The 25,896-nt window shown below is 43.6% G+C and overlaps 1 protein-coding gene across 2 annotated transcripts; it reads right to left on the bottom strand.

The window, feature by feature from the left end:
* Positions 1-277: 277 nt before the first annotated feature.
* BTBD2 (BTB domain containing 2) lies at positions 278-24,999 on the bottom strand. Of its 2 annotated transcripts, XM_034755150.1 has the most exons (8): positions 24,853-24,998; positions 19,412-19,568; positions 15,706-15,811; positions 14,708-14,905; positions 11,232-11,424; positions 8,916-9,003; positions 2,431-2,577; positions 278-767 (listed from the first exon to the last, which is right to left on the bottom strand). In XM_034755150.1, exons 1-8 carry the CDS (start codon positions 24,933-24,935, stop codon positions 606-608), a joined length of 1,134 nt encoding a protein of 377 aa, XP_034611041.1. In that variant the 5' UTR covers positions 24,936-24,998; the 3' UTR covers positions 278-605. The 2 variants fall into 2 exon arrangements, with proteins under 2 accessions (XP_034611041.1, XP_034611042.1); XM_034755151.1 differs by lacking the exon at positions 14,708-14,905 and having other exon boundaries at positions 24,853-24,999.
* Between the last annotated feature and the right edge of the window lie 897 nt (positions 25,000-25,896).

The raw sequence follows: 25,896 nt of genomic DNA, 5'->3' as shown, positions 1-25,896 counted from the left end.
CCACAATATGTAGTGCTGAAATAGGAAAACCTCCGTGAACACCAGTTTCCTTCATTTTCTGAAAACAGCGACGGTATGTACAGCCTGGCAATATGGCTGGCACGTTCTCGTGAAACCTCCCCATTTTGGCAGTACTGCGGAATCAGCCTGGCAACCCCTCTCCTCCCAATCCCAAGTAGGGCCGAGGAAGAAGAAAGTCAACATGACCCTCAATATGAATTTTCTTTCTGCAGGATCGTCACCTAGTGGAGAATTTAACCACAATCAGAGCCACTTGTTTCCATGCTTCCAACTGATGTAAAAGCATCTACATTCATTACAATAAAAGAAACCATGAAATTAGACAGGGTTATCAGTAAAATGAAGAGTCACTAGCCACAGGCAACCTACAAATGACACCAGTAAACCAGTTAGTCTCTAGATGGCGGTGGTAGCAGCAGCATCACTAGCACAAGGCAAAACATGAGCTTTACAATTATTTTACTGAGACCTTTGGCTAGCGTGGCTCCCACTGGCATGGTCTAACTCAGCCAGAGATTTCGTTTAGAAGGGCATGGGAGAGGGGGACAAATGTTCACCCAGCACAGCTGATTCCAACAGCTGCACTATGTATAGAAGATAATCTCTGGGATCTGTCCATCCTCCACAGAAGTGCCGTTGTTATTCCCAGCTGCGTAACAGAACGTAAAGCAGGTTTTGGCTCCTGTTGTTGGGGATTCATGGATCACTTTGCGCAGTCCTTTGGTTCCATAGTGAGAATCTGGACCCTGCATTAGTAACAGAAAACAGGGGCAGGCTAGTTAGTAAGATTGGGAATACGGCCAGACCAGAGCGAAACTAGGCTGCTTACATCAGCTCAGTCACATTGCTAGGTTACAAACTCAGGGTCTGATCTTGCTAGGTGACGAGCATCCCTACAGCTCTGCGAAGTGCTGAGGAACAGAGGACGTTCAGCAACTAAATCTCCAGTATTTTAATAGACCAACAGCAAGCAGCTATTTTCTGCAGTCCGAGGTTTTTATGCTGACTTGCTTTGAAGATGTTTTTCCTTTTCAAAGGGGAAGGCTCAAAAAAAAAAGGCCACGCACAGACCTCCAGCGCTAATTCGCCCTCACTGGGCAGCTGCTGTTACTCATTTTATTCATTACTTCTTTGCTGCCAACCCCACCCCCTTTCTCTCCCTGCCTTCTAGAAACTCCACTCTTCTTCCTGTAACCATATTCAACCCTTCCTACATCTTCCATTCCCTCCCCCTACGTGAAGGCTTGTCACTTCTTCCTGTACCTCCCCTCTGCCACAGGCTTCCTGTAGTGAAGAAAACACTGTCCAGTTGAAAAGAACTCAGAATTAGGTAGACAAAATATAACCATTTAATGGAATTTTGGTCAGAACTAGGCTGCTAATAGGCTAAGTCTTGCAAAAAGTTCCAAGTGCTGTAAGACAAATGCTCCCGACCCTGGTATTCTCATCTCCAAGAGCCATGCTGCCCACTAGCAGTATTCAGACACCGGTCAAATGTCCACACTATTAAACCATTTCATGCAATACCTGATTTTCCATCACCCATCCAACTACTGACCCATTATGGCCACGCTTAATTGGTCTCATCTGAAACCCGTGGCTAGATTTACATTTCTACCTTCCCACAGGGAATTGGGGCACTGTTTAGTTTAAGACCAGAGACAAGTTTTAGAGGCTTTCCCATGTGTTCTGTCAGTATGGACGTGCACGCAAAGAGGATTCTCAGATTGAAAACTAGCTGCACGTAAGTATTCCTAGCACTACGACAATAAAGGCTTTGCATACAACTGTATTCCAACACCACCATGAAGCCCCACTAGGCTAGGGGCTGTGCAGACACATAGGAAGAGCATCCTGCCTTGAAGAGTTTCCAAACGGAATAGAAAGACCAAGGGTGAAAGTAGCGACAGGAAGATTTTTAACGAAGTCTTTCATAGGAATGGGGCCTTCATTCTACCTTAGATCTTATTTCAAAAACTGCTTCTATGTTTGAACTCTAGTGTATACAGGGCCATTGTTGCATGGTTTAACCCATCTAACTACGTTATCAGTTCTTGATAGCTATGTACCGATGCTGCTTCCTTCGCGTAGAAAGGGCATAACTATAAATAGATTCACAAAACCAAGACTATCTACACTGGCCAGAAAGACGCAATTTCAGCACTAATGCAGCCAGCACCATTAGCTAGCCTGGCAAACATTTACTAAAGAAAACTAACTCTGAATGTTACCAATATGCAAAGTGGCACGTCAGGGGTTAAGGAGCTAAACAATAAATGTAAAATTTCAAAGAACAGCAAGAGACCCTGGAGGTCTAAAAACAGGATCAATGTTACTTCCCACGAGACCAGCAAAGCCATGAATTCTCCCTCCCAGCCACATGCCGGAGCTAGAACCCCGTTACAGTACCTTTAGTGTCGCACACGCTGTATAGCTGACGTTGGGTAAAATCTCAACAGGCTCTTTAAACATGACCCGGAAAGTGCTGGAGGATCCATCGCAGCTGAACCCCGTGTCATTCTGACCCAGTACTGTATTGCTGTCTGTGTGGATGATCTGGAAGATGGATTAGAAAAGTAAAAATCTGTGTAGTTAGCTTCTTTAAAAAAAGATGGAATTGGCATTTAATTAAGTTATTTCCTCTCCGAGTTGCACGTTAGGACCATTAGCGAAGATCTTCATTATCTGGACTGGTGGAGAGAGATAAGGTAGCTTTACACAGGCTTCTTTGGTACAGAAGTTAGCTGCCTTACGTCTGCTGACTCCACCACTCAGACCTTTTAGAAAAATACAACTAAACTGAAATGCAAACGCATCAACACAAGTCAGTACAGGGAGACAACAGGAAAAAGATTCTGAAGATGAGGAGCCCTAATGCCTATCATACTCCGAGATTTAAGGGGCCTTTTGTTAAGAGTCAAATTCATTGTTATAAAATTAGAGTGAACTCGTAGACGGGGACAAACAGTACGTTACAAGACTGAATATGCCTCACAAAGAGAAAAGAACTGTTTAATCAGAACAAAATGGGGGTCATTGGGACTAGGCGATTTAGTGAGGTCTGAGACTCCACAGTGCTAGGCAGCCTGCACTGGTTTCCAGTTATTTCTGGGTCCAATTTAAATACGGATATGGATTGACACAGTCTCACAGGTTTGGATCCCAGCAATCTTTGAGACCGTCTCTCCCTTTACACTGCACTTGATAGTTGATTTCAGCTGGGATATTCTTGCTGAGGTCTCTAGTGCTGAGCTGTGGGGGACAGAGGACAGTGTTCTCAGGAAGGGACCCTTCAATGCAAATGCTGGTCAGATGGAGCTTATGTACTTCCTGCCCTTTGGCAACGGAACTGGACATCCATTTCTTTACACCTGCTCTTTTGATTGCTATGGTTAGAGTCGAAGTGCTTTGAAGCTGAGGTCCCATCCCCAGAGGATAAGCAGTGTTCAGCTTTGCTGAGCCAAGTATTAATGTGTTGTTCCAACTCACTTCTTCCAAATGGATCCTAGAGCACTTCGCACAGTGATTGCACTGAAAGAACAGACTTGGTCATGAGCTAACTGTCTACTGGCACTGTTTTGGAACAACGCCAGGGCTGATGGTGGTAAAACCGTAGGTTGCTCATTCCGAACAAGTGCCCATCAATGCCTTATTGCCACATCACCTCACCCTCCCATTGTTTGGCTTATGCCACATTTTAAGAGAATCTTTAACGCCTTAGTGTTAGTCTCTTAACTGGTATTTCATCTTGCTGCCTGTGAAACACAGGTTGATTGTTGCCTGGATGTGGGGGTATCGATCAACAATCGCGTTTAAAAAAACATCATATAAAGCGTTGGTGGAAGATAGGAAGGAGTTCAAACGAGCAAAGGCAAATGTATTCCATTGGTTACTATGGCTACATATGGGATGTAAATATGTACTAAAAGCTAATGTGCTCACCTAATGCTTGAGTTAGCTTGTTGGTCTCCTCCCTTCCTGCTAGATAGCTTGCTGTCACCCAGCGCTCGCCACCCAGTTTGTCACCATTGACTATCCTTGCTTGAGAAGGCCAGACCCAAGCACAGCAGAAATGGGCCGGTCCAGCTGTACCTGTATAAAACTAACGGTTACAAACCTTCCGCGAGCGTTGGGCTTCGACAGGTGACGCGCATGTCCATCCCACTCTTGGCGTGAGTGCGCCCCACGCACACTCGTCAGCAATTTTTCCCTCAGTGGTACCCGTTGGGGCAGCTCAAGGGCCCTCTGCTGCTGCACGCCACTGGGTGCTGGCTGTAAGGGCCCAGCCATGCCTAAGCCCCTCTCAGTTCCTTCTTGCTGGACAAGCCCAAGGCAAAGGCGTAGGAGGGCAGGCTGTGGAATGGACACGTTCAACACATCTTGAACAGTTACAGACGGTTCATAACCGTTGTTTCTTCTTTGCGCGATTGCACAAGTACATTCCACTCTTGGCCACACTCAGGCCATAAAGTAGGAGGAGGGACCAGAGTTCATGTACACAGACTGGAGTACAGCTTGTCCAAATTTAGCACAGTCTTTGGAGTACCAAGTGATGGCACGCTGGGGTGCAAAGGTGTAAACTGAAGACCAGGTTGCCGCCCTACAAATGGCCAGGATAGGAACTTGTGCAAGGAACACCGCAGAGGACACTTGCGATACTCTGGGGCTCAGCAAGGAAATGCCTGCCACATCGTTAACACACACGAAGGCAGGAAATTATGCAAGATGAAATTCTTTGCAAGGAGACCTTGAGACTCTTCATTCTGTCTATTATGGCCATGAACAGCTGGGCTGACAAATGAAGCTCTGTAGACCTGTCTATGTAGACTTGTCGAAGTTGATCAGCAGACCTAGAGCTTCGAAAGTTGATTGGATGAGATGTACACTGGACAGTACTTGAGCCTGGATCGGCCTCTGACTAGCCAGTTGCCCAGATCAGAGCAGTCCTGTACTCCTAGCCTCATCGGGAAAGCAGTTACCACAGACATACATTTTGTGAAAACCCAGGGAGCTGCTGACAGGCCAAAAGGAAGCACCGTGAACTGGTAATGAGACTTCTTTGTTACAAACCCAAAGAATGTTGTGACCTTGATAAATTGCCACGTGAAATTAAGCGTCTTTTCAATCGAGGGCGGTATACCAGGATCCAGGGAGGGATAATGGAAACCTGAGTGACCATCCCACAGTATTCTTGCCAGCAAGTTAAAGAAGTATGGGCTGGATGAATGGACTATAAGGTGGATAGAAAGCTGGCTAGATTGTCGGGCTCAATGGGTAGTGATCAACGGCTCCATGTCTAGTTGGCAGAGTGCCCCAAGGGTCAGTCCTGAGGCTGGTTTTATTAAATATCTTCATTAATGATCTGGAGGATGGCGTGGATTGCACCCTCAGCAAGTTTGCAGATAACACTAAACTGGGAGGAGTGGTAGATACGCTGGAGGGTAGGAAAGTACTAGAGGATTGGGCCAAACGAAACTGATGAGGTTCAACAGGGACAAGTGCAGACTCCTGCACTTAGGACGGAAGAATCCCATTCACTGCTACAGGCTGGGGACCAAGTGGCTAGGAAGCAGTTCTGCAGAAAAGGACCTGGGGATTACAGTGGATGAGAAGCTGGATATGAGTCAACAGTGTGCCCTTGTTGCCAAGGCGGCTAACGGCATTTTGGGCTGTATAAGTAGGGGCATTGCCAGCAGATCGAGGGACATGATCATTCCCCTATATTCGACATTGGTGAGGCCTCATCTGGAGTACTGTGTCCAGTTTTGGGCCCCACACTACAAGAAGGATGTGGAAAAATTGGAAAGAGTCCAGCGGAGGGCAACAAAAATGATTAGGGGGCTGGAGCACATGAGTTATGAGGAGAGGCTGAGGGAACTGGGATTGTTTAGTCTCCAGAAGAGAAGAATGAGGGGGGATTTGATAGCTGCTTTCAATTACCTGAAAGGGGGTTCCAAAGAGGATGGATCTAGACTGTTCTCAGTGGTACCAGATGACAGAACAAGGAGTAATGGTCTCAAGTTGCAGTGGGGGAGGTTTAAGTTGGATATTAGGAAACACTATTTCACTAGGAGGGTGGTGAAGCACTGGAATGGGTTCCCTAGGGAGGTGGTGGAATCTCCTTCCTTAGAGGTTTTTAAGGTCAGGCTTGACAAAGCCTCGGCTGGGATGATTTAGTTGGGGATTGGTCCTGCTTTGAGCAGGGGATTGGACTAGATGACCTCCTAAGGTCCCTCCCAACCCTGATATTCTATGAGTCTATGCTCAACTTTCTTTTTGAGAGATCTGTTGAGCTGGTGCAGGTCCAAAATAGATCTGAGACCTCTTTGCTTTCAGATTAGAACCACTTCCCTCTGGGACACTGGGGAGCCTCCTCTATGGCTCCTACCTAAAGGATAGGCTGAACCTGCTGGAGGAAGAGCTCCTTGGGAGAGTGGCTCCTGACGAGGGATGAGGAGGGAGCGGCAGAAACAAACTGAAGTGTATATCCCACTTCTATGGATCTTAATACCCAGCAGGCTGAAGTAATCCAGAACCAAGCACTGATGAAGTGGGAAAGCCGTTTGCAAATACAGGGAAAATGGAATCTGGCGTGACAGCCTCGAGCATCCCATCAGAATAGCTGTTTAGCACCCACTAGGCGTCTAGATGGGGCAGAGGCAGACGGAAGGGGTGGTCTATGTCTATAACCCTTGCTCTTCTTTCTCTGCAGGTTCTTCCGAGAAGCAGCAGCAGAGTAACACTGAGTCTGTTATAGGTGGAAGTGCTTTTTGGATGGGGCTGGTGCCTACAGCCCCAAAGACTGTAAAGTAGATCTAGAGTCCTTCCAGCCATGGGGCTTAGAGTCAGTTTTCTCTGAAAAAAGCAAAGCCACTTCAAAGGGCAGGTCTTGTAAAGTCTATTGGACTCTTTTGAAAGCCCTGAGCACTGCAAATGTCAACGAGGTGGTGTGAGGATTCTTTAACCTCCTCCACCAGGATCTCCACGATTAAGGCCACCCTCTTTCGCAGCTCTTGATTCACCTTGTCAGTCATTGGGGCAGGTGAATGTCCCCTGAGCAGACTGCCTCATCAGGAGAAGATGAAGAAGAGGCCAGCCCAGCTCCTTCATTAGCTGTCCAGCAGGGTCCTTGTGAAGTGCCTCTTGCTGCTTGCTACTGGGCTCAGGAACAGGCCGCGGCTGACGAGTAGACTCCTCACCTCTCTCCGACGACAGAGCATGAATGCCTCATATGACCTTCGAAACCAGGGGGAACCCCACAGGTTTCAAAAAGGCCACTGAACAGGGGGTTAGTGCCAGAGACTCCCTGGCCACACACTTGATGGTACTCCCGCGGAAGGTTCCCTAGCGGGTAGCAGTGCCTTGGTGGAGAGTAGTGAAACTGGTTCCAACACAGGAAAACAAAGGAGCCAATTTCTCTTACCCCTCTGCTGACCAAGGGGGAGCTGCTCCCAACAGTGCCCAAGACCAGTGCCAAGTCAACGGAGCGCCTTCACGAGCAAAACCTTTAGCCTGGCTTCTGTCTTTCCTCATCCGAGGCTTAAAGTCTTTCCAGATCTGGCAACAATCCTGAATAGGAGCTTCCTCGAAACATTGTGGGCAGCTTGAGTGTCGGTTGCTCACTGGCCTCAGGCTCCGCAAGAGAGACAGAGCTTGAAGCCCAGGGCCCAAGGCATCCTTCAGTCCCAACTAACTTGAAAAAACCCAACTGGGGCCTGAGGAAAACACATAGTACGTACTGAATGGTGTAGATAGTGTAACACTATGAACCAGTCGGAGAACACTTCAACCTTCCTGATCACTCTATTACAGACCTCAAAGTCACAATTCTCCAACAAAAAAACTTCAAAAACAGACTCCAAGAAACTGAAGAACTGGAATTCATTTGCAAACTTGACACCATTAAATTAGGCTCTAACAAAGCCTGGGAGTGGATGGGTCATTACACAAAGTAAAACCTATTTCCCCATGCTAATTTTCCCCTACTGTTAGTCACACCTTCTTGTCAACTGTTGGAAATGGGCCATCCTGATTATCACTACAAAAGGTTTTTTTTTCCCCCTCCTGCTGAGAATAGCCCACCTTAACTGATTACTCTCTTTATAGTTAGTATGGCAACACCCATTGTGTGTGTCTGTCTGTGAGATATCTTCCTACTGTATTTTCCACTACATACATGCATCCGATGAAGTGGGTTTTAGCCCACGGAAGCTTATGCTCAAATAAACTTGTTAGTCTCTAAGGTGCCACAAGTACTCCTGTTCTTTTTGCGGATACAGACTAACACAGCTACCGCTCTGAAACCTGTCACTATGAATCTAGGAAACTGTCCACAATTAATTTACAATGAACACAGAGAACATTTGCTAAGGCCAGACAAGCAATTCCAAGGACAATCCCGAGTAGTAAGGAGGAACTGAGAGGGCTCAGGGGCGGGTGGGCCCTTTATACACCACGCAGTAGCGTACAAGTTGCCACGACAGGTATTACTTGAGGGAAGAAATTCCTGACAACTGCATGCAAGGGCGCATGCACATCAGGAGTGGACTAGTCTGTGTAAACATTTGTTTCCCTACCCTAACGTTCACCTGAATTGTCTCAATGCGGTCAGATTATACATTTTTATGAGCACTCAACTCCCAACATGGCAGCACTGAGATACCACAGCGATGGATGCAATTTATAGCAGAACAGAAACAGGAGTATGAAAGTAGCTATTCCTCCTAATCCCAGCGTGTCCCTTTACTCACCCTGCTTAGCTAATCAGTATTTCTATAAAACATGACGGCGCCTTTTTATAAAAAGGAGTTAAGTGTATAGTTGAAAGCCTGCAAGGTTTATATGGCAGCAAAAAAAGGGCATGTTTAGCACAGTAAAAAGAGGAAGTTTAATACCTGTATATTTACTTGGTAGTCTGTAGGGCCATGTATTGATCCATACAGTCCAAACCCAACTACAAATATCCTTTTGTTTACTGAGAACCTGCAAGATTTAAAGAGACGTTAACAGGGAAGAGTGAGCACAACAATGTCAAGCTGGTCTGCTAAAGTACGGAGGATGCATAGTGACCTTAGCTCAGAGGCTGTTTTCAGGTCTAAGACTTGGTGAATTATGTCCTGTGCTGTTCAATAAGGTCTTAGATCCTTGAGAGTTAATGATTTGCACGAAAGGAAAATAGAATTTTGCATTCTGCATCCCTAAAACCACCATAAGCAATTCATGCTGCATCATTAACATGCAGATTGACCCCACACAGGACAGGATTCAGTGGCTATGTACATTGTCACATGTGAGCTTTCATTAAAAGCAATGAACTCTCTAGCCCATAGGACTGCAAAGACAGCTTCCAAGATGTGAACCGAGTCGAAGCTGATGCAGTGGTCTGCCGGAATCTGGAGAGGTTGAAAATAAAGCCAAGAGGGATGAACTGCTCCTACTCACCTCAATGAGATTAAGACTGAAGCCAAATAAGAATACTTTAAATGTTAACATTAAATATTTTGCACCTCATCACTGAAGCAGAATCATTAAGTTAATGTACTTGTGCATAATTGCTCGGTGTATTTGCAGCGAGCAGCTAGCGGCTGTCAAGATTGCCTGGATAGAGAACAAGGACTTTGACAACTCCCACACCCCACCTTATTCAAAAGCTACCTTCACCCCCCCACCCCATGCCCACAAGACAGGGAGGAAAAGGAAATACATCCTCCTTCCCATTGCCAAAACACTAGATTGCTTTTCACTCCTCCCTGGATACCAAAATTAGATACCCCATTTTCACCACCACCTCCTCAGACAACAGCTGCAATGTTAACGTGTGTTTGCAAAGCACCTCCAGAGCGCATTCAAAGTTGATCTGCCAGCCGTGTAAAATATTTCATATCAAAACTGCACAGCAGCCTGGCTCAACATGCACCTTGAAGATGATGCTGTCAAACCGTTTCACTTAAAATAAGTGAGACAACTTTAACTCAAAGACAGATAGGTGTCAAGAGGTTTCTTGATGTTAGATCTTTGCTCTAAAAGTTTCCTGCTGTAATAGCCTCTCCAGCACAAGGTTTTACCCTGCTTTCATGATGGGGAAACTAAACCACACAAATTAAACATAGTCCCTATAGTCACTGTAAGTCAGCAGCAAATATGGGAATAGCCCAGCTCTGCTAGACTCCCAGTGCCTTGCTCTAACCACTAGGCCACAAGGCTTGCAATCAGTAAGGGGAGCCTTTAATTGAGACAGCCTTCACTTCACTGTGCCCATTAAAATGACCTTGCATGAATCTATAGAATGATTAAAGGATTAGAAAACCTGCCTTACAGTGACTGAGTCTATTTAGCTTAACAAAGAGACGGTTAAGGAGTGACTTGATTAGTGTCCATCAGTATCTACAGGGTGAACAAATATTTAATAATGGGCTCTTCAGTCTAGCAGAGAAAGGTCTAAATCCAGTGGATGGAAGTTCAAGCTAGACAAATACAGACTAGAAATAAGGTATACATTTATAACAGTAAGAAATTAACCACTGGAACAATTTAGCAAGGGTTGTGATAGATTCTCCATCAGACCAGATGTGGCTCTAAGAGAGATGCTCTCATTCTGGGGCAGTTCTCTGTCCTGTGCTATGCAGCAGGTTGGACTAGGTGATCACAATGGCCCCGGCATCTACAGCGAGTTAGAGCTACAAAAAATACCTTGATGTTAGTAGAAAAGCTGGTGCATATCTTAGTGTAGCAGGGAACTGGCACAGATTTAACAGAGCACTGGTGAATCAACACCAAAGACAAGCCATGATTTGGCCATAAGGCTGCAGGAAACAATTAGACAAGGGTCTGATACTTACTCTATCAAGAAGAATGTCTGGGTGCATTTAAGGTATGTCTACACTAGAAAGTAGAGCCGATTTAAACTACACGGGTGTAATTAAAGCAACAATCTCTCCCCACCACTCAACGTGGGCATAGTTCTTATACAAAGCATAAACGAGCTTATTCAGATATAGCTTATTCTGGTTTGGGAAGCAAATTATGTTATACCAGTATAGGGCACCTTAACTAGCATAACTGCATGCATGCTAGGGTTTATACCAATAAAGAAAGCCACACCTGTCCAACAGTTATACTGGTAGAACATTTTAGTGCAGGCCAGGCCTAAGCCTGCTCAAAGCTCAATAGAACAGTAACAGACGCGCAGCAGAAGTCACAGTAGAGCTGACCTGATCCTGTCGCTAGTCCCACTGTACCCCCAGCGGCTCTCCACCTGCTGGAAACGGTTGATGCTGCACTCCTTCCCTCTCAGGCAGCAGCGTGGTCTGTCAATGAATTCCACTCGGGGTTTTGGATTGACAGTGAAGTGGAGAAACAGGCTAACCACTTCCCGGTCAGTCAGAATTCCTGACTGGGCAGGCCCTGCAAAGGAGCAGACAGAAAGCAATACTGTCAACACTTTAAAAAAAAAAAAAAAAAAAAGGCAAAAATTGCTGCAAGTTTTACAATGGAAGGCAAATTTATGCTGAGAATACGAGTAGGTGATTCCTACATAATGTACACAAGGAATGCCACACATACTTAAATTCCCTCAGGAAAGTAAGCCAGCTTCATTGAGAACACAGTACACTTGGCCGCTTTCTACCTGCACATCGATATGTTGAGTCGCTACACATCAGCAGCTGGTCTGGCATGTATTATAAATGCACACTTCCATACAGCCAACATGCTGTTTATTCCATTGGCCTGGGTTCTACCAGAAACACTTAAGAATATCAAGGGCATGCAGCGAATTTCCCAACCCTACCCCTTTGAGATATCTGTGTTTATATTTTATGTGACAGTTACAAAATCTACACTCATTTAGTTTATTACCACTGCTGTGAAGACCCTGGATGGGATGATGTAATGGGATAAATACAGCAGGAAGAGATGTAGATATTAAAAAGATGCTGTCAATGTGAAAGGTAGCCCATTTTAACTGTTGAGATGGACATGGTTTCAGATAATACCACCTACACCTGTGTACTCCCTGCCATTCTGGGGGATTTTGTTCCCACTTTTAAAAAACAAAAACACACACCACATTTCTATTCCTGTTGCAGTATGCATCTCTCATACAGACAAAGAAAACTGACTATAGTTAAATAGTAACAGTACACAGAAAACTAAAAACCAAAAAATTCCTTTTATCTTTCTGTACAGTCATCTTGGGCATTCCTTCTAAAGGGACACTGAACTCAATCAATTTCCAAAAGAAGTTTAATTGAATGGTTCCAGTGGTGCCAAAGCACTCTTTAAATAGTATGTCCTGACTAACTGCTCGCTGAAGTAGCTTTTCTGGTCCTGTGTTTCAAAGAAACTTCTGTGTGTGAGTGAGAAAGAGATAACACACAACAATGACGTGGATCACACACAAAGTTGCTGTCAAATGCACAAACAAAAAATCTCCACCTCTTTTCCAGTTAGTTATCCTAAGTGTTGTTTGTAACTATGATTGGTTACATTCAGTGACTTTTAAATTAACTGTGCCCCTTTAAATAGTCTTGAAAGTCAGGTGTAAGATGGCACATGACTGCAAGAGACAAGGATGAAATAGAATTTAGAATTTAAAGAAATATGTATTGTTAACATTTAAATGGCTTTACAGACACCTTGATCAGCAAAACATTACTGCAAGCAGATCATGTCTAAACATACCCAGTGTTGCCACAATTCCTGGTTCTGGAATGTTTCAAATTCCTTGCTCTAAGGGAATAGGGGTGTGGCAGACCTGCTAGCCAGCCAAGATGCATTTATGTTGATCTCCACTTTCTATACTAAATTATAAACTGGTTTTGTTGAAACTAACAGCTTCCAAAATCCTCTCATCTAGGCTACCAGTTACATTTTCCTACCTCCACTGTGGTTGACACAGACGCAAGAGGCATTGCTCTGACAATGTTAGTTTAGAGGACAAAAGTGCAGCAAATCCATTCATCCTTATTGAAGGAGGGGCGGGAGAGTATAAATTGCTAGGATATTTTAAAGACTGGAATGGACACTGGAAGAACATTTGCTATACGTAATCTCAAAGCAAGATAGTAACAGTGATTTCCCTGCTACTGGAGAGGCCACAACTCAAACAAGCAGTCATAACAGACAACAGAACAGAGGTCCTGGCTTTCCCTAGAGTCAAACTTCTCACCCTGGAACACCGAAAACCCATGCAAGCCTCCTACATAACTGAACTTGTCATCCATAAAGTCTGAAGGGGAAGAAAAATCCAGCATCTTCCAGACGGAAAAGACCGAACAGGCAGAAATTGTTGGCTTTTACTGATGAGAATTTTGACCCTGTCAAGAAGAAACATGCTTTCTTTAGTCAACCAGATGCTACATCAGATTTGGAATTGATACAACAATCCTGTACCCAACTAAGCAGTGGTTCAAACATGAGGAACAAACTGCACATTGTGACCATGGATATCAACGTCAAGGGGGAGGAAAGCCATTAAATATGTACAGCAGACGAACAGGATTGAGCCACCCAGTGAGAATGGACTGAATCTCTGACCAACAGAAGGGTTAGCATGTCAGACAACGGCCAAGTCAGTTCTGAGACAGACAGCATGGCAGTTACTGCTGATTTTTAGTATAGCCATCTCTTTAAATATACATTCCACACTTTTTTGGTTATCGTGGCTGTCATTATCAACTTGATTTTTCACTTATTTTGCAGAGGTCAAAATTCATTATCAAGTAATGGAAACCACCCCCCTCCTTAGAACTGACCTATATAAAAAAAAAAAAAAAAAAAAAGGTTGTGTTTGTGCACCCTTCTGCTTCTTTATAATGTAGAAAGGTGATCTCTAGATGTTTCTAAATGGCTTTCTTCTGCGCCCCCCCCCCTTTTTTTTTTTTTAAACCACACTAGAAATGTCAAGTTGACTTTACTCTCTGGAGGACTGGAGAACCTCAGATAAGAAATCACAAGAGACAAGTGGGCAAGTGAGAAAGGAAGACGTTTTTAGTCAGATAGCTTAAACCAAGGGAACATCTTTTTCACTTGCACTCCTGATGGAGGCTTAGGGAAAGTGTTATTTGTGAAATAACTAACACCTCTCTCTCTTCAACTGAGGGCTGAGAAAGCTTCCATTCCAGACATCTACTCTGGAGAGTCCATTAGCAAAACAGGGATGCCAACACTAGATATTCCTGATCCTTCTATGGTTAAGAGGAAGCAGAAAAGCGATTCTTGTGTTTCTTTATGATGAAAGCCTGAACGGCTTACAACTCCTCCTCCCTTTGTAGGTCACATTTCGGAATAGGATACGCCACCATTACCACCACAGTTCAATACTAAATGTTAGCACTTTTTGCAGTCTACTCTTTCAAGGGAACAGGAAAAGTATATTCCTATTCAGATATCATGTTATTTCCTTTTTCATATAGTCAGTAGTAAAACACACAGATAATATGCAAAGACAACAGGACTTAACTTTTAGAAAGCTACTGTTCTTAGGTTCTTCATGGGATGTTTAAAACTGAATTACTGATAAGCTGTGTGATGTACCTGTAGCTTTTGATGTCCAACAACAAATATCTAACAAGTATTTTGAGCAGTTTAGGATAGTCTATGAAAATCCTTTTTTTGTAAATATACTTGATCCTCTAAGATTCGGAAGTGGAGACCAGGTCTCCCAGAAGCGCCTTGATTCAGTTACCTGCTGCAAACTCCTCAATAGTCATCAATGGGAAGCGAATAAGAGAAAGCGCTTTGCCCAGTACTTTCCGCTTGTTCTCTGGAATCACCTGAAGTTGCTGCCGCTGACATTCTGCCTCCGACCAGCGAACCACTGCATTAAACAAACGAACCTCCCGAATCCCCAAGGTATCCCGCTCCAGCACCGCAACCAGGGTGTCTGTAAGGCAGGACAGCAACAACTTTAGGCACTGACCCATATGTCCTGATTTTTAAGTGGCCAAAGTTCCCAATGCAGAATCCCAAGGTGAGGAAAGGAGTCGGAATTCAGAACTGCAGGACTGCTCCTAAGCACTGTATGCCCACAACCTGATGAGTAATTCCACAAGTAGGCATGTCACTGCAACAGCAAGCAGTGCCTACAGAGTGGATACATTTACTGGTGTGCAGTTTGTTAGTCTCTAAGGTGCCACAAGTACTCCTGTTCTTTTTAAGGAATTTCTGGTTACCTACAAGTCAAACTTGAACAGAAACAGGATAAGAGCCAAAAAGTTTGTATTATCCATGCCTTAATTTGACTGTTTACCCCACTGGCAATAGAAAGTGAATATTTTGACTTAAGTTCCATTTATGAAACGTGCAGACTACAGTGTCTCTGGACATAAAAATATTTAACACCTGAATCTTGTTTCAAGTCAAAACACTGCCAACTCCTCCCACAGAGGGTATGTTAAACCCACCAGCCAACAGCAACAGAAAGGACAGACTTTGTATCATGCCCCAGAGATCAAAGTGTCACAGCACCAAGGGACATGAATGCCAGTGTCTAGTTCTAAGAGTTCTGCTGAGAATCCCCTGCCCCTATATGATTAAGCCCAGGGACTGTCAGTCCCAGCCCTTGAGAAGCTGGCCCTAGACAGCTAGGGCCAAAACCACAAGGACAAATTGCCAAGTAAAGAAACTTTTGTTACAAGTTTGACTTTTAGATTACACGAGTCTGCAGAAAGGAAAAAAGCTTACCTAAATCAATGTCTGTGAACCCCTCAGCATTGATGGCATCTGATGTGTTCTTGTCTATGTTCTCTAGGCACAGGCTGGCCAGCTGGGGTTCATCAAAGAGTCTTGCCTAACAACGAAGCATCCATCATTAATGCAAAGAAAAAGTTGTTTTCAGTTCCTTATTTGCAGCCAATATAACGATCAAGGCTATTTTAAAGCATCTTTTTCCAATTATTGGATTTACCACTAGTTTGCAAGCCAAATGAATTCATGACACAGACAACATAGCTTAGCCTTTCACAGCTAGTTAAGGAAGAGTAACAATACACATACTTGAAGAAAACTTGGCTCCAATTTAGCTGAATACATCTTTCACTCAAAAGTTACCTCAAGTTAGAAAGACTGAAGAGTCCTGTTAACTAGCACCATGTTAACTATAACTTTGCAGGCAGCAGAGACAGGTACAAGTCAGGTTCAACATGTCAGCTGATAGTGGGGTAAACTCTACTGGGTTAACTTTATTTAAAAAAAAAAATCAAACTAAATGTAAGAAAGCCCTTTATAGCAGGGCTTCCTTTGTCTGAGAGCAAGTGTAACTGAGAGTGCTACCTCAGAAGAGGGGGACGGTAGTGCCTGAGTAAATTGGGCCAATCTACATTAAAGAAATTTGCACTGTACAACTTCACCAATGTCATTACATCGAGTGAAAATGCCATAATATAGAAACAGCACATTGATGCAAAGTGAAACCAGTAACATACTGAAGCAACCTGCACTCGTGCAAGTTCTGCTTTGTGCCAGTGCACTTTGTCTACGTGAGGGTTTGCAGAGGTGTAAATAGATGGATTTACTTACAGTAAGGAAATTCACAATGGTGTAAGTGGACTAAGTTTGGTCATACAAGAGTCCTCAGAGTGGTTCTATGCCAAGCATAAGTGGCACCAAGGTCGCCAGATTGAATGCCAAGGACCCAGCACCAGAGCGGTTCTGTGTCCAGCATGCGTAGCACCAATGTCCTGAATCCATCTGGTACCACCTCCTCTATGCCTAGCATAACTATCAAGATCCTTGGAGCCATTCAGAACACGTGGGAATATGCAGTGGTCACCCTGAAGAATACTTCCTATCCTCCATGCTTTCTCTTTTCTATTTAGATTAAGCTCTTCAGAGCACGCATCTTACTAAATACGTACAGTACCTAGCACAATTGTGCTACAACGTGCCGGGGACTCCATGCACTACCATAATACAAATAACGGATAAAAAGGTGTTTTGACCTAGGAGCTTAGACAAGGTTGCATTCAAGGAGCTGCTGGTTCTCTAGGTGCCTCCTGTCTCGGACTTGCACAAGGCTTTCTGAGCCAGAACTTAGTAACACCAGCTTCAAATGTTGAGACCTCAAGCGCATCAGAGAACTGAAATATGGCAGAATTCCCCGCTTTAATAGTGACTCAGCAAATTCAGTGGTGAAGCAACCCAGCTAAGCACACTGGAAGGCCTGCATGCCAGCACTTTCAATGGATGCGGACAAGTCCTGGCCATCCTAGGCTTTGACACGCTCTAGGTCGCTTCATATCAGACTTACAGGAGTCTTGTTGTTTGGAAGCATGCTCTGCATTTCTTCATTGCTCAGTGACATTTGCAAGCACATCTGGCACCAGCACATCATGGTCAACTATGAAGCCATCAACAGATGGCTCAGCTACACTGACAGTGTTTTCAAGCCCCTGTTGATCTGGTCATCTCATCCAACCCCGCAATGATCTCCAACAGAATCTGACCAGGAGTGTCACGGATGCAAATCATAGTTGCCTGAGGATGAATGGGGCTCCAGGACCAGAGAATTATTTGCAACCTGTCTTGTGAGAGACATACCTTTGCAAATCTAAAGTCTAGAACTTTCATTTCAAAACTATTTGTGCTGCAGTAAAAATGGACTTTTGAGGTTGATTTCCAGGCTCAAGGACTGGACCTGGCCTTGGAGCCAGGAATCTCTTATCGGCCAGTCATTGAAGATACAGCTCCACATAAATACGCCTGTTTTTTGCAGAAAGGCTGCTAGTACTGACAGACATTTTAAGAGCCTGGGGGGCCATGGAGAGTGAATGGAAAGTACAGAGACTAGTGATTATTGTCTTCCACACACAATGGAAGAAGTTTCTGATCACCTAGGTGGATCACAAGATAGGAAAGGTGCTTTAAGTCAAGAGCCAGGAACCAATCTTGTGGAAATGGAAAAAGGAATATGAAAAGCCAATGTGTCCATCTGAAACTTCAGTAACCCATGTATTGCTGAGACAGTGGACACTTGGGTATCCAATATCTTTTGTCGTCTGAGACTTTAATACAAGCAGAATCCCTTCCTCCTGTACTGCAGAGGGACATCTATGGCTCCAAATCAATAAATTACTGTGGGACAAAGTTTTATCCTGCCCTGGCAATCTCTGAAGTCATCCAGTGGGGAGCCAGATGTGGACGACACAAAATCATTGCATGAAGACTACCATGAGAGGTCTTCTGTTTGTAATCCCTTCTCCCATTCTCTTAAGGCGGCTTTCCCACTGTATATGTGACCAGTAAGAGACCTGCACAGAACAGCAGTCAGACATGCCCTGCCCTGAAGCAGAACAAGCAAAGTGTGTTTATCCAGAACGTGCAGGGTGACATCACAGGAGGACTATGGTTTGAAACTCATGGATTTGTCCTCAGCCATGTCTAGAAAGGCCTTCAGTGGCCCAGGAAAGGCTCAGATCCCTAAACAGGAGCAAAAATCCTGATGGGGCTAAAAACTGGCATAGAATTTTATAAATATTAACTTTTTCAGTTATACCAACAAAAAGCTTCCTATGCAGAAAGACTTAACTTTTCCAAAATAAATCAGCAGATGTAATGAAGGACCCACTAAAGGCTGATTTGCTCTCTACAGCAGTCAGAAGGAAAAGAATAACAGCTGAGGCCCCAGCTCAGCCTCACAAGAGGACACTGGCAGGGTCACACAGCCTCAACCAACCCCACTATCCACAGGTTCCACATCTGTGCACATCACCTGCAGTGGAGATCCGAGCTGGCACTTGTTGAGGAAAAAAGCCACCATCCAGTTACTTGCAACAACAAATAACTGTTCCATCTTACTCACCTCTCATTTCCTTCCCTAAGGAGAAAAAGGCCGAGCGCTTTCTGCATTCTTCAGAAGTGGGGGGATCCTGGTATTATAAAGAAGTCCTTCAAAGAAGGGGCCTTCTAGATGGCTGCCAGTGGCCTCCATACAGTGAATATTTAATTCCTGGAGTTGCCCTAAATTTGAACAAGTGAATACTTTATAGTTTCACTTCTTTAGACCACAACACTTGTTCCAGGCAGATGAAGCCCAGTAAAGTTCTCTCTTGTTACAGAGCAATTTACTATTGTCTCACCATCATGGCATTAACAAGGCACTTGGCATACCAAAAAGGTTCTTTCTGGAATACTGACAGCAATTGGTATAAGCACTTACAATTCATGCTTTACTATTTAAAGGACTACATCATTCTTCATTAACAAGAAAACTCCTGCTAGTCATGCGAGAATTCTGGACTAAAACAATACACCAGAGCACAGTAAGCCGTTCATTTTCAAGCTATGCCACCTCTTTTGTGTGTGTATCCAAAACATCCTTATCATCCTAGATAATATAAAGCTGCTGCGCCTGTTTAAAATAACTTGAAATGCAAATAGCCTCAGAACGTACCTGTGTTAAGAGCATGAACGCGTTGTCTGCTCGGAGGTTTTTCTTTAGGAACTCCACGCAGTGGGCTTCAAGTGCAGGGACAGCGTATTTTTTAGCTGTGTAAAGTGTTGTCATAACAGTCTCTGGGCCAATCTGAACCTCGTCCGAATAAAGAAATCTGGAAGTACGCAAACAAGTACTGCTCTGTAAGCCTCTTTAACTACTTGGAAAACAGCAGTAAGGGCCAGGACAGAAAACTCTAACTCACAAAGACCATTATGTGTTTTCTCATCATGCTGGTGCAATTTCTTACTTTTACAGCTATTACTCTTCCCCACTCTGCCACCATGATCAACCACCATTCCGGTTTGGAATAACTGTGACTATCCCATTAAAGGTAGTGTATACATGGAGCATTTAAGAGAGATTTTAAACTATAAACACGTCTCATGCTAAATGGTTTAAAAAAACGTATGCCTGATGCATGGTCAGAAACTGTTCTAGCCTGGCCTGGGTTTGGCCTGTTCATGCCAAGTTAGCTGAAGTGTTTCAAACTGCTCAATTAAAAGACTAAATGAGAACAGAGCTTCAACCATGGCGTGACTAGTCACTAATTGTTAAGAAGGTGCTATGTACACGCGTTCAAGTCGAATTCAGAGGATAAGAATGATTTTATTGGTCAAACCTGTGGTATAAAAACATTCAAACAAAGATTTACACCTAATGCAATGTGATATTTCCTTCACCTATTTTTCGCATTACTCTCACACACCCTTACTGTGATGGTTCTTCAATGGGAAACCTTATGTTCCACTTCACTATTGCTGAGCTAGCAAATTGTATCAATTGTCAGATCACTCAATTAACCGAGTGGTAATAGAAAGCAAAACAGTTAGTTACAATGAAAAAAATCAAGCCATGGCTTAGTAGTAAATGAAGCCCCCAGGTCAGATCTCAGATTTGGTCTCACTCTTCATAGCAACAAAGGCTGGGAACACACTGCTTTAGACTCTCTTGGAAGGTTAACCTAGCCAAAGGAAGCAACCCATTCTACTGGGAAGTGAGTTAGTGATGAGAAAGTAAGTTTCTTTCATAAGGCGAAAAACCAATAGCCTTCATGAAGGTTCAGGTCTGACCTGACCCTCCCTCATCTCATACACAAACACACTGCCTAGACATACAGGGACACTCTTGAGCCAAGCAAGTTGCTCAAGGGAGGTAGAGCTCCAGTCTAGTAGAATTTACAGCACAGAAGAGAGGTTCCAATCCTGAAGACACTTGAGAGTTGTGTCCTGCTGAATTCATTGAGACCACCTGCATAGGTTAGCACAGGACTGGGCCTAAGACAGAAGAGTAGTAAATAAAACAGTCTGATTTTCTTTAAAACTTCAGGGGTTTAATGCAGAATTTATTTACATTTATTCCAACAGCATGAATGTATTTAGTGACAAATATGCACTGAGCACATGAAGTTACAGTTAGTTTATTTATAATGCTTGAGTACTCCTCTCCAGTGGGCTCTTGCCAGGTCTTCCAAACTTACCCTAGCAGCCCTGTGCCATGGACATTATTTATATTATAGTTGCAGCTGGAGGTCCCATTCGGTATCAGAGCCCCTCTACAGGCACTGTACAAACGCACAGATATGGACCACGCCTTGGGGAACTTACAATCCAGTCTCCTTCTGCTTAGGGTGGGGAGCATATGGCTCAAAAAAAGCCCATCACCACAGCAGGTGGCTAGACTAAGGTAAGGCATTTCCTATGCTCACAGCCCAGCTGTCCTGACAGGCAGAGAACCCAAACCATGATATCAGTGTGCTGTGCTGCCGTTATAATGCTCATGCCAATACTTCTGAAGACACCTCTCTCTGCACGTAGCACTAGCCACAAGAGACAGCCACCAAAGTTCAGTCTGCCTGGTTAAAAGGGCCAATTATAAAAAAGCTACTAAAGATCCTTGATGGCAGCTATAAAAGGTCTAAATTTCTATTCCCAGCTCCCACCTCTAGCAGAACTTGGGACGCCTTCCGCCTTCTCATCTTGAAGAAAGCCGGAGAGCAGATGTCTGCAGCTAAACCCTCACTCAAACTCAGAATGGGTCACTAAGCTGACCTTTTATTTGCTAGGCTCCTCTAAGAATATAAACTAAACTATTGTGTAAAGTCAGATCCTGGACAGTAATTTAAAGTAGGTTGAGGCGGTTTGTAAAGCACATTGAGAATTTACTATAAGGTGCTCTATAAATAAATATTTGTTATTAACACCATCAAGCCACTGGTTTATGTATTTTGTCCCTCTTTCCCACATCAAACTTATTTTTACGACGCTAGCATCCTTTTATTGCAATCTAGTTTTAAAAAGATAATTGACCAGTTATTTGTACTACAACACTGCTTTCCAGTGCTGTGGCTGTGTTAATTGTTTTGTTTTAGTACCAAGCCCAGAAACAATGCATGAAGCCAAGGAAATAACACCAGGATACATAATGGGCTTTGAGAAAAGTTTAGAAGTCAGTCTTACTTCTAGTATCTACACTGCTAAGAGCCAAGAAAAATTTAAAATAGCCAATATCCAAATGGAAAAGCAGACTGCGGCTACGTAAACTAAACAAACAAGAGCCCATTGTGAGTTAACGAAAACATTAGCAAGAGAGTAGGTCTACCATGCAGACACAGCAGACACTACCACACATTAAATCATTAGTCCACCAAGTTTGGAGTCCAGCTCCTGACAGTGGCCTGTAACTGAACTTTAAGGATCGCAGAAAGTGCAATCCTGAACACTGGTGAAAAATTCTTCCTGACCTCATGGTATCAGCTCATGCCCTGAACCACATCCAGGAGACCACTTGCTTCCACTTCAAAATTAGCATGAAGACAAGTGCTAAATTCCAAGAAAATTGTTAAACAAAGCACTTAAACTTCACTGCTCAGCCTGCTCATAGTGGGAACATTCCTCCCATCTTCCCTTGATACTTCTAAACTGACAGCCCATTGAGGCAAGAACCCCGTCAATGTCTAAAGTTATCTACAACTCTGTTGCACCACACAAGTAAAGCATGAACTTTATTCATCCATACCTTATAGTATGACTATAAGTGTTAAGAGTCATTACATTATCCAAGCCTTATTTTTCTTTTCTATAGCTAAAAAAGAAAAAAAGTGTTTTCTTTTGTTATTTGATTGATAACAAGGAATCGGGTGAATGATCATTTCAAATCATCCTCCCTTGGAAGACCACTTTATTGGCCTTTCGGCAACCACACTAAAATCTCAGGCTTTCAGACGATATCAGTGAATAACCTCAAGTTTTAACTTTTCTTAAAAACTCAATGGCTATTTTAGTTTGGCTTTATTTTTAAAAATCAGATGTTAAAACTAAACACCAGCTTTGTTTGGCTGGATATGGACTGAAGTTGAACCAATCAAAGGGTCTTAGTTCCATAGGCAGGAAGCACTCGCTTTTTTTGGGGGGGGGTGGGGGTGTTTTCCAGGTGCTTTCATCTTAAATCATATCCGTCAGTTGAAAGGGAGTCCTGGGGATTTCTAACCCTTCATTCTAGGGAAATATTTTTAGCCTTTAAGGCTCTGCTTTATCTCTGATGTCTTATCTAAGGCAGAAGCACTTTTTCTGAAAAGGGAAGCAAAAAATATATATATACGTTCCAAAGCTATATATAGGCAGTGTTCCTGACAACCTGAGAGATGAAACGTGTGTCAAAGTGAGAGGATGGGAGCAATTAAGTCAGCTAAAGAACACAGATTACCGAAACAAGACAATTACTGTTCATTGCATGTGTAAACTTGATGTTCCGTATTAATGTTTACCCAACGTATGAAAAATTATTCATTAGGACATCTGACAGCATTTTGCTTAGGTATCAGTACTCACACAAGGTCTAAGATGTCAATTTTGCAGGTAAAATGTGGCCCTTTAACAAGCACAAAGCACTCCCAATGCCTTTAGCGAGAGCTGTGAGCATGCACCCGAAAGCCACAGGAGCTTCCATGTTTTCTGGCAACTTTAAAAAGGACACTCGAGCATTAGGTTATAGGTAGGGTTGGCAGAATTTGATTTAAACTGTTGGTCATCAGTAAATGTCAATTTCACCTGACACAGAAATGGATGAAAAAATATACCAGTCATTAAAAACAGCCTCCCCCACCCCCAAAAACGCAGGGAGCCATCTGCACCCCCATGGGGAGGGGGGCAAAGGGGGCAAGAGCTATCCAGCAGTAGGGAGTCCTCCTCTCATAGCTGGGGTTTCTTCCTCCTCCTCGCAGTCCTGTCTGCCTTACCAGGACCACAGCCCACCTTGCAAGCGCAAAGTGGCACTGGCCCTGCAGCCCTGCTATGAAAATGTATTAAAATCGATACAAATCAGAAAAAAAAAAAAAGTTAAAAAACATTAATGGCTGAATTTACAGAAAAATAAAAATCAAATTCTGCCAAGTCATGTTATAGGTTTGGGGTTCTCTTATCTTACTTCCATTATCCAATACGAGAGGCTAGGAGCCAGATATCCTCAGCTGGCATCAGTTATGTTTTCACTGACTTCAACAGAACTCGACCAGCTGAGACCCAACCATTAAATCCTTTCATTTGGAAACAGGTTTTCCTCCAGTTTCCAACCGAGCTTCGGTTGTAACTCAGACAATGCTAAGAGCGCTATATGCTTCCCTCTGCTTTTGAAGAGCGCTAGCATCCATATCTAGCCAGCTCTAGGAACAGGATTCATTAGGCCTGATGTAAACACAGTTTAGTACCAATTTAATGATTTCAGAAAAGCGTGTGATTTTTGACAGATATAGTTAAATCTTTCAACACTGAGGATATGACTTCACTAGCAACGTTAAAGCGCCCCCCTGAAGGGAGAGGCTTCCAGCGCTGGTGCACTGTCTATACTGGCACTTTACAGCGCTGAAACTTGCAGTGCTCACGGGGGTGTTTTTTCACACCCCTGAGCGACAAAGCTGCAGTGGTATAAAGAGGCAGCGTAGACAATGCCTGAGAAACTGTACTGTTATAAAGGTGTTTATCAATATAGCTTATTACTACAATCCTAGTGTAATTGTGTTCAAGCCAGGGGGTCACACTGTTTCAGCTATATCAGCTTCTAAAGCAATACGGTTAAAGAGGTATAAACACTATTTAGACATGTCCTTCGTTAACCTGTGCGGCAAAACCAGCAGAAGTGCAAGACATTTGTGTAGGTCTTACGTAAACAATGGCTGTTTTAAAAAGGTTTATCAGCTATGGAATAGAGGATTTACAAAAATTAGTATTTAAAGACCATGTTGTGCCAGATAACAATGGAGATAAAAAATTTGATATAAGCTACTTGACTATCTCCGTTTTAACCAACGGATACAATGGATTATTTGTATTTGAAATATTCTTGTTCACAATTACCTGTGCCCAGTTAGAAGTTAGTTACACTGTACAATAAAAGAGGCTTACTTTAGCAAAGCTAGGAAGGCAGCCGGCTCCACATCAGGCAGTTCAATCTCTGTAGAAGTTGTGGCCATTCCACCATTAAACATTGCATCGAAGACCGCACTGCCCACAGCCAACACAAACCTAACATTTAAAAATAAAAATAAAAATCCTACATTAAACTACATTTTGCTATTTTGGGGGGGGGGGGGAATCCCATTTTTGTTTCTGCTCCCCCTACCCATCCCAAGGGGAAATCAGTTACTGTTGACAGTACTAACGTCAAGTGCTGAGAAGCAATCCACTTCTATCCTAGGCCTTAGCACTACTATATTACCACTAACACCAGACAAAGTTGCAAACTACTATTTGGAAGTTCCTCCCCCTCAGCCCAGCATGCAATGAAAAAATATTATGGCTCCTGTAAAGCCAGAGTTCATGCATTTTGTAACAGACAATACACGGTGCTAATGTAATTGTTTGCACTTATGTACCACCTTTCATTGGAGGACCTCAAAGCCCTTTACAGTTTCGTAACCCCCTGTGCGGTAGACCCATTTTACAGATTAAGAAATGGAGGTACAAACGAGGGTAAGTAACTCAAGGTGCCCCATTGAATCACGAGAGCTGGGAACAGAACTTAAGAGTATGTCTAAACTGCAGTTAAAAACCCACCGCTGGCCAATGCCAGCTAACTGGGCTCACAGGGCTGAGGTTAAGGGGCTGTTGAACTTGTAGTGCCAATGTTTGGGCTCTGCAATTGAACAGACCCTTAGCCTGAGCCCAAGTTGGAACAGGCCAGCCACAGGTGTCTAATTGCAGTGTAGCCAGACCTTAAAAGTCCTAATTACTCTTGCTAAAATACTGGGCATCACACCCAGAAAACCAAAAGGAGTCTTAACAAGACTCAGAGGGGGTAGCCGTGTTAGTCTGTATCAGTAAAAACAACTAGGAGTCCTTGTGGCATCTTAGAGACTAACAAATTTATTTGGGCATATCCCACGAAAGCTTATGCCCAAATAAACGTTAGTCTGTAAGGTGCCACAATACCGCCTCATTGTTTTTACT

This window comes from Trachemys scripta, chromosome 22, assembly GCF_013100865.1.
Source record: "Trachemys scripta elegans isolate TJP31775 chromosome 22, CAS_Tse_1.0, whole genome shotgun sequence".
In the NCBI taxonomy this organism is placed as follows: domain Eukaryota; kingdom Metazoa; phylum Chordata; order Testudines; family Emydidae; genus Trachemys; species Trachemys scripta.
Note: the sequence above shows the minus strand (reverse complement) of the source record. Positions and strands in the feature narration are given on the sequence as shown.